The sequence below is a fragment of the Vigna umbellata genome, chromosome 2 (genome assembly GCF_029865625.1).
Source record: "Vigna umbellata cultivar VRB3 chromosome 2, Vumbellata_1.0, whole genome shotgun sequence".
Classification (NCBI taxonomy): domain Eukaryota; kingdom Viridiplantae; phylum Streptophyta; class Magnoliopsida; order Fabales; family Fabaceae; genus Vigna; species Vigna umbellata.
This window is the reverse complement of record NC_142166.1, coordinates 45,230,864-45,240,030: the sequence shown is the minus strand read 5'-3', so window position 1 is coordinate 45,240,030 and position 9,167 is coordinate 45,230,864. Positions and strand designations below refer to the sequence as shown.

The window sequence follows — 9,167 nt, the reverse complement described above, 5'->3', positions numbered from 1 at the left end:
CATTTATTTACTTAAATTCAATAACAACACACACACACACTTAACTATTATATAAAAATTGTCCCTACCATCTTTGCTTCTGTTTTTACCACTTGGATTTCGTCCATATAAATTCTTTCTATCAAGCAATAGGAATATATATATATATATATACACACACATATATATATATATATATGTTATATATATATATATATATATATATATATATATATATATATATATATATATATCTCCATCCTTCTCAGTCTCTCTCTGTGATGAATGCTGATATAGCCCCGTAGTTGGTGCTCATCCTCGCGCTTAACTCTCTTCCATATTCAACCATATAACACACTTAGTGGGAGAAGAAATTATAATTCTTGCTACTGGATAACATCCTCTTAATCCATCCAATTTTCACGGGAATTTTTTTTTCACACAAGTGTAATCCTTCTTTACATAAGCCTCCAAAAAATTACCATTCCACTCACCCTAATTCTTCTTCAAGCCAAGACTAGAAAGAGTTAGAGAGAGAGAGAGAGAGAGAGAGATTTCTTGTTACCCATCTCTTTGTGTTTCAAACTTCACCTGACTCTGGGGTCAGAAAGACTGATTCTTGGAAATACTGAGTTATTGCAGATACAGTTTTCATTTTCTGAGTCTGAAAGTTCAGTACAGAGAGTGAGATACTGGTATAGAAGTGAATTGTTGTTTTGTTGTTTGTTGTTTGGTTGGTTTTGTTGGTTGTTCATTGCATTCTTGATGGACTATTGCATGAGAGAAATAGAGGGAAAGCAAGCGCATGACCCTTTGTTCAACAAGGCATCGTCTTCTACAACGGTGTGGGTTGAAGGGCCCGTGATAGTAGGAGCTGGGCCATCGGGGCTTGCAGCAGCAGCGTGTCTGAGACAGAAAAACATCGAAAGCGTGATTCTAGAAAGATCCAATTGCATAGCTTCTCTGTGGCAGCTCAAGACTTATGATCGCCTGCGCCTTCACCTACCAAAGCAATTCTGCGAGCTTCCCTTCATGCCCTTCCCTTCTCACTTCCCCACATACCCTTCCAAGCAGCAGTTCGTCAAGTACTTGGAAACTTACGCGCAAACCTTCAAGATTAAGCCAACCTTCAATGAGATGGTGAAGCATGCAGAGTTTGACGCCAAACTCGCGCTGTGGCGGGTCAAGACCGCCGACAAGGGGGAGAACACCACGGAGTACTTGTGCCGGTGGCTGATCGTGGCCACCGGCGAGAATGCCGAGGCGGTGGTGCCGGATATCGAAGGGGTTGAAGAGTTTGGCGCGCCCATAAGACACACGAGTTTGTATAAGAGTGGAGAAGAGTTCAGAGAGAAAAGGGTTTTGGTGGTGGGGTGTGGAAATTCTGGCATGGAGGTTTGCTTGGATCTTTGCAACCATAATGCTACTCCTTCACTTGTCGTCAGAGACACAGTAAGAACTCCGAATCTCTTTCCCTCTAAAAATAAAAAATGATTATGAAAAAAAAATGTACAAGCTTTTTCTTTCCCAAAGTTCATGTCCCTTCTTACTTGGAATTAATTTCTGATTTAATATGAGAAACTTTCCTTCGCAACAAGACGCGCACTTTTCTGATTTCCGCTTTTTAAATCTCGTGTTGTTGTGTTGCGACTTTTGTCATGTTTCGCTTGCAAAACCTTAGATGGGGTTTTTTAATTTCTTTTCCTTTTCTCATGCAAAAATTCCATAAAATATAATGCTCACGGTTCCTATATAAACTCTCACACCACTCACTGCAATCAGAAAAAAGGAATTTGCAAGCAAAACAATAAAGAAGTTCATTACTCAGTCCACAAATTTTGGTTTTCTTGCTCTCCTCACACATACACAAATTACAAACTTTGCATCACCCGGCTTCAAGTTCCAATGGATTGCTAAAAACAAACAGTATTCTTTTGATGAACACAAGTCTTAAAAGCTAAAACTCGATCTTGCACTTTCCTGGTTTTTTAATTATTTAATCGAGCATGCGCATCATAGGTGTGAGTGTGAGTGTGATGAGTGATGAGTGATTTTTCCATTGTTTTGGGCACCAAATTCTTTATCTCCTATTTCTATATTTGCAACTGCTTTCCCAAAAGACATTATTGATTTTGTTACTGTGGTGACTAAGATGAAAAATTGTTGTGTGTTTGGTTTGGTTAAGGTACACGTCCTACCACGAGAGATGCTGGGAAAATCAACTTTCGGGTTGTCCATGTGGTTGCTGAAATGGTTACCCATGCGACTTGTCGATCGATTCTTGCTAATGGTGTCATGGCTGATGCTGGGTGACACTTCTGAATTGGGATTGGATCGACCGTGTTTGGGTCCCCTCGAACTCAAAAACATGTCAGGAAAGACCCCTGTGCTAGATGTGGGTACCCTTGCCAAGATTAAAGGTGGAGACATTAAGGTACTTCCCTTTTTATCAAATCAATTTCAACTTTCCATTTTAATCTCAATCCTCCTCACACCGCAACAAACATCTTATTTACTTACTTGCTTGCTTTTTCTAAATGGTGCTGTTACCTAATTTTTTTTTTCTTTTATTTTGCTTTTCATCGAGTGCTGCATAAATAATTAAACCACCCCTTATTGTGTTCCCATCTTTAGATTTTGGTTTTGCATAATCATTGTACGTTTCCAATCAAATCGTGCGCGGAAAGCACAAGGTTTTATTTTAGAGTATATTTTTTGGGTTGTTTAATGACAAATATCCGAAAGCTACTCGACAAAATGCGTTCACTAATCACTAATCACAAAATCTCAAATCGCTAATGATTGTTTTGATTGCGTTGGGTGGGGTTAATTATTTTCTTGGTTAGATTGGTTGTTTGATACGAAGGCGCAATTGAAATCTGAATGTGGAACTGAAAATTGGTGTAGGTGCGTCCAGGGATTAAGCGGCTTAAACGTCACACAGTGGAATTTGTGGATGGAAGGACAGAGAATTATGATGCAATCATATTGGCGACTGGTTACAAAAGCAATGTGCCCTATTGGCTTAAGGTGTGACACATGACACTTACCCGTTCTTCTTCTTGTATTAAATACAACATGTTTTTTTTTTTTTATTTCAGTGACTCAAAAAATTCTAAAATAATGCACTTAAATTGTGTAGGAAGAAGATATGTTCTCGAAGGAAGATGGGTACCCTATGACGCCATTTCCGAATGGGTGGAAAGGTAAAAATGGTCTCTATGCTGTGGGTTTTACCAAAAAGGGACTGCTCGGTGCATCCATGGATGCAAAGAGAATAGCTCAAGACATTGAACGGTGTTTCGAAGCCGAGGCAAATCATCGAACAGCTTTTGCGCGCTCACACTTGCCGCAACCAAATTCATAGTGGCCACCGGTTTGGTTTTGGCTGAGTGCAAACACAAATTACAAGAGAAGAGCTTCATGGAAGAAAGAGAATTTGGGTTTGGCTAAGAGGCAAAAATGAGAAGACATTTATTGAGGAAGAGATTGAAGTTGGTACTTGAATGGGAACGGAGGATTTCGGTGGTATTACGCTATCATATGTGTTCAATTCTAATTCCAAAATGATGTTCCTCCTCAAATATCCCACGCATGGGTGAAGTGGGCAAAATGCAAAATTTGGGATTTTACTTTGATGCCCTTCAGCCTAATTTTGATGGAATCGTTTGGAGTTGAGAGAATAAGAAATTGAATTGAATTCGAAGAAAGAAAGAGGGTGGATTTTTCGTTGGGGGGGACCTAGATTAGGTCCTTGGTTTATGTACGTTTTGTACATTGCAATTTTTTTTTTCCTTGAGTAGGTTTGACTTACAAGAGAGAAAGTGAGAAAAACAGAGTAAAAGGAAATGGTTGAAAAAGCTGAGATTTCAGTTTAACCTATATTCCCTCTTGTTTTTTCTTTCCCTTTTTCTTAGGAAAATAGAGTATGAGATTTTGTGTTGTTTTTTGGTTCGCTTAAAAAGTTTGGCTTGGGTTATGTTTCTGTATTTTGTAAGTAAACTTGGGAGAAAAAGAGCAAAAGCTAATGAAACGAGAGGGGAAAAAAAGTTTTAGCTTGGGATGAAGTGCTAGATTGTGTACCATTTTGATTACCACTTCCATGCAATTTCATTGTCGAAATGATTTCATTCCAAGTAGGAATCAGGACCACTCTCGCTTTTGAGCAGAAGCTTGAGAATGTGCGTTTGGAAACAGCCAGAAACAATTAATTTCAGGGAATTGCTGTAGAATTTGTTATCACATTTATTACCAACTCACCAACTTCATTAAATTGACTCTCCCATGACAATTCAAGCCACGAGAAGTGAACGCAACAAGCCATATGTGGTGGTGGCTTTTCGCATCAATCCCCAGCAACCACCCTTTTACAATACGAATACACGTTCCATTTTACACTATGATTTAAAATTATTATACAGTAAGAGTTTATTTTAGTCGTTGGGAAAAACATATCCCTTTTAAGTTGTAAAAGGGGTTTGATTTTGATATGGGTATAGGTTGTTTTGTCAGAAAATGTGCAGTGTACTAGAGTGTGACACAACCCTACCTGTTATGTGCAAGTTGAGTAGATAAAACTATAGGCAGTCACGTTGATTTGATATGATCTGAGTGATTGTTGTAATGATAATAAGAAAAAGGGAAAACTAAAAGTATATTTATGGATCCTGAAAAAGAAAAAAGTGTAACAGGGTATGGAGGGTCAACGTCATTGCAGTGTCAAAGTGTCAATTGTGGGAGGTTAGAGTGGAAATGGATGATTGTGTTTGTTTATTATTCCTTTGTGAGGACTCGGTGATTGATAGATAATGCCCAAATTGATTCTTCTAAAGAAGCTATCGTTAATTATACAACATATCTCTCGTTTTAGTCCAAATTTAGCACAACACTTCTCATCTCAACATGACCCCTTCGTCAGAAAAAGGTTCAGTCATATCATATAATGTTACTGTTATTTCAGCATTATGAGGAGGGAGCCACATCACTCATAATTCATCCTAGGTGCCTCCTCATAATGCTCAAAAGGAATGACTATACAATTTTTTTTATATATATTTTTTCATAAATCGCTTCTTTTTTTAAAATAATCTTTTCTTCATTTTTTTTTTCTCTTTGTGATTTTCTTTATGTATTCACATTCTATCATGATTATTTAAGTGGTCGAACTAATGTACTGATTTAATACACTTAAAAAGTTTCGCCTTCTTTATTGAAGATTAAAAGTAATTTATAAACATTTTTTTCCCTTAATTCAATAATATGTTTTCTTAAGATAATTCTGTATTGAATTTACTTAAAATAGATGAAAATCAAATACGACGTACTGACAAAATAAAGAGGAAAGTAGATTCAATTTTACTAAAATAAGTTTTTTGAACTCATTTAAACACCCTTTTTTATAGGTTAAAATTAAGGAGTTTGACAAACGGATGGATTATAATGTTATATTTAACGGCGTAAATTTATACCACCTTCCTATAATCAGTTTTTATTAACTTTTTATTCAATATTTGAATTTATATTTTAATTAAATAACTTAATTTGATATTTTACTATTATCTAGAGTTGTCATGACCCAAAAAAAAGTTTTTCAACATATTTTCTTTTTCTTTTATATTACGAGTGATCCGAGTTAACAACCATTAAGTCAGACAAATGCTGATTTCAGAAATCTGATTCAGTTTTGCAATAAATAAAAAATATCTTCCACAGTTAATATCCTTCACAAACAGTAAAAAGATAACCAAAATAAAGGAAATGTTCATGCATGGAACTCAAACATAAGTCAATAATTCAATTGGGAGCATTTAATTACGACTGGGTAAAAACAGGGTTAATAATTATATATAGGGATAGAGAAGCTAACATATATATCCTTTTTAAAATTCAGGAAAAATAGTAAAATAATGACTTATTCACAAGTCATGAAATACAAGTCTATTGATTTAATATATATAGCACTAGTAATATTTTGGTAATAATTATGAAAAGAAATGCTTATAACATAATTAAATTTGTAATAAATATTATTTACAAAACACAGTCAATGTACACAACACGTGTTTATTATACAGCAACGGTTGATTTGAGATTTAATAAGTGAAATATTCTATTAACAACATAAAATCATTCTTAATTTCGTGCCACTTTACTAAAAACAACGAGTTTAATTTTAATTTTAATTTATTTTGAAAAAAAAAAAAACCTTTCAGAACAAGGACGGTTTCGTTACAGATGGTATCAATAATATGAAAGTAATGTAAGTTACAATCGAATAATAAGATTTAGACAACTGCACCTTTAAGTAAAAAAAAAATATATATTTTATTTACCGGTTATAGTTTTAATCTATAGTAATAAACATTTCATGTAACTTGAGTTTAATCTAAGTTAAATCCTTAACATATTTATATAAATAAAAACTAAATATATATAAATATATATATTACCTAGTTACCCACATGAAATGCAGGTAACTTTTGGTGTGTGTTGCATGCATGCAACAACTGTGAAGTGAGCAATGGTACACGCATACAATATATATATTTGTGTATATATATATGTATGTGTGTGAGAGAGAGAAAAAGAGAGAATAATGATGTGTACTAATAATGTAGAAGAAGAATGTCCGAGAATTTGACAATGCATATAGTTGTGTGATGTATTATTGTGTGACATAACATATGGGTGTTAAGTTGTGGATTTTAATGTTTGAAGAAACGGCAAAGGTATAAATGTGTGACAGATGCAGACATGGAAGACATACAGTGCATATTTATGTTTAATAAAAACAAACAGAAGGATTGATTCAACCAAAAAAAGAAATAAAAAAAAAAGAAAAAGAGAGGTTACCAAATACCAATTGACATGTTGCCTAAAAAAATCACAGATTGGGCCCATCTTTAAATTCTTCTCATTCCCCACCCTCTTATCATTTCTTACACTCCCCCTTATCATTCTTCACACCACATATTTCAATCCTTTGATCTTCTATTTATATTTAATTAATGACTCTGATGCATACCCAATCACATACTCTGCCTTCCTATATCAGACTTCCATTTCACAAACAAACAAACCAAATTAATTATCAGGATTCAAACTAAACCTTTCATTTTTACGCAATAATTAATTCGCAAAAACAAAATCAACAATTGGTACAGCGGAGTTGCAGAATTTATACGTACCTTACCCTCTTGTCTTTCAACTTAGCCACCAACTAACATCATAATGCATCACTCCTTTCTTTCATATGCTAAACTTATTTATTAAAGTAAACTATCATAAATCGTATTCCTTTGAATTCAGCAGACATCGGTGCTGATAATATTAGCTTTAAAAACACATTTTATGACAGCTAATAAAAGATTAAAATAACTAATCATAAATAAGAAAACCTTAAAACATAATATTCCTTTGAATTTTAGATTCCTAATAGATAACTATCTATCCAGGTGTTATAAATATGTTATATTCATCAAATATGTTAACTGATTCAATTATCTGACTTAAAGTTTTGTTTACTTGAATATATTTTGAGAAGAGTTATTGAATAAATTTGAGAGGATCTGAAGGTAAATTTTTTTTGTTATTTATTTGAGTGGATTTGGAGGTAACTGAAAGTGAATTTGAAAATAAAATTTGTGAGAATTAGTATATGATTTGATTGATGTGACAGATTAAAAAAATTTACTTTCAAATCCACTCTCACTTACCTCCAAATCCACTCAAATAAACATAAAAAAATTTACTTTTGAATCATCTCAAATTCCCTCCATCACTCTCTCCAAATCCATTCAAATCAATAAAGCCTTATTGTTGATTTGAGTAATTTTGTGAACTTTTCAAGTCAAATACTCTTATAACTAAATTGGTGAGAAATTCTCGGATCAAATTATATACATTATCTTTAAATATTAGATTTGAAATAGACACGTGACATGAATATATATCATCAACTTTGTAAAAATAATTAAACTTAATATAACTTTTTCTCTTGACTATAATTCATATACCGAATCACAACAAAACATAAATTTGAAGGTACAAAAGTACACAGAAAAAACATACGCATATAATATTGTAATATTCCTTTTTCTTATTTTTTATAGTGGTGGCTCTTGTTAATAGTAATTAGAACGGATTGGTGAAGTGAATAATTAATGAAGTATTTATCCTATTAATTTTATTTTATTTAAAATTATAAAGTGTAAAGAGGCTAAAATACCTACTTGTATTATTTATGCCCACTTGACAAAACTTCATCAAATTTCAATAAAGGCAAAACACCAGATTTGGCCCTTGCTTCTTTCTTTTTCTTCAGGCTTTAAAAATAAATACATTCTTCGTGATTGAAATGAGGAGTGTATGAGAAAGTAAAAGGAAGGAAGAAAAAAATGGAAACTGTGATTAGTTAAATTAAGAAAAAAGAAATTGAAGAGAAATAATTTTCTTAAGAATTTGGTTGATATAAAAAATTTTAAAAATTTGTAAAATAAAATATTCGATTAAATTATATTTATGATTACAAATTAATTTTAATTAAATATCAAATTATAATGTCTTGTGAGTATTACTATTTTTTTATTAGTTTTATTATTTTATTACATTATATGATGTAATTAGTTATATTACGTTATATAATCTAATAAAAGAGAAAATATTTATGTTAAACTGATTCTTTTTCTTTTTCTGGGTGTGGGAAAATAATCCTCTCTCACAAATTCATCTTCACGTTTCTCTGCAAATAAGAAAATTCAAACACTTACATTCTAAGTTTTTTGTCCCGTAAAATACCATGAAAACAATCTCACTCAATTAATTAACGTAAAAAAAATATAATTTTTTTTATAATTAAGGTAGTCCAACTAATTGTTAGTGTGAAATATTTAACTATATTTTAATAATTTTCTATAAAAAAAATTGACAAACTTAAGTTTAATATATAAATTATTTTAATGGTCCTACTAAGGTGTATAAAAATGTACACACACATGGTGCACATGGTAGTTTTATCAGTTTAATAAGGATTGAGGACCATAGTGGTTTTTCAAGGTTTAAAAGTGCTTAATAATGTGTGGTCCAAAACGCAAAAATTATTGATGATTCCAACGTTTATGACTAATACCTCTTAAACCGGATTTTCCTCTACGTATGGACCATTTTATATTCTTTTCCCACTTCTTTAT

General features: G+C 32.6%; 1 protein-coding gene across 1 annotated transcript; it reads left to right on the top strand.

Moving 5' to 3' along the window:
- Window positions 1–267: 267 nt before the first annotated feature.
- Window positions 268–4,376, top strand: LOC124824843 (indole-3-pyruvate monooxygenase YUCCA6-like). Its single transcript, XM_047297351.2, has 4 exons — window positions 268–1,431; window positions 2,165–2,413; window positions 2,887–3,009; window positions 3,122–4,376. The coding sequence occupies exons 1-4, from the start codon at window positions 745–747 to the stop codon at window positions 3,344–3,346; spliced, it is 1,284 nt and encodes a 427-aa protein (XP_047153307.1). The 5' UTR covers window positions 268–744; the 3' UTR covers window positions 3,347–4,376.
- Window positions 4,377–9,167: the final 4,791 nt, after the last annotated feature.

Bases quoted from the DNA above. Each gene is read 5' to 3' on its own strand.
- LOC124824843 (XM_047297351.2), top strand. From the start codon at position 745: ATGGACTATTGCATGAGAGAAATAGAGGGAAAGCAAGCGCATGACCCT. The intron at 1,432-2,164 runs GTAAGAACTCCG...GGTTTGGTTAAG, and splicing joins CACTTGTCGTCAGAGACACA to GTACACGTCCTACCACGAGA. The intron at 3,010-3,121 runs GTGTGACACATG...TAAATTGTGTAG, and splicing joins ATGTGCCCTATTGGCTTAAG to GAAGAAGATATGTTCTCGAA.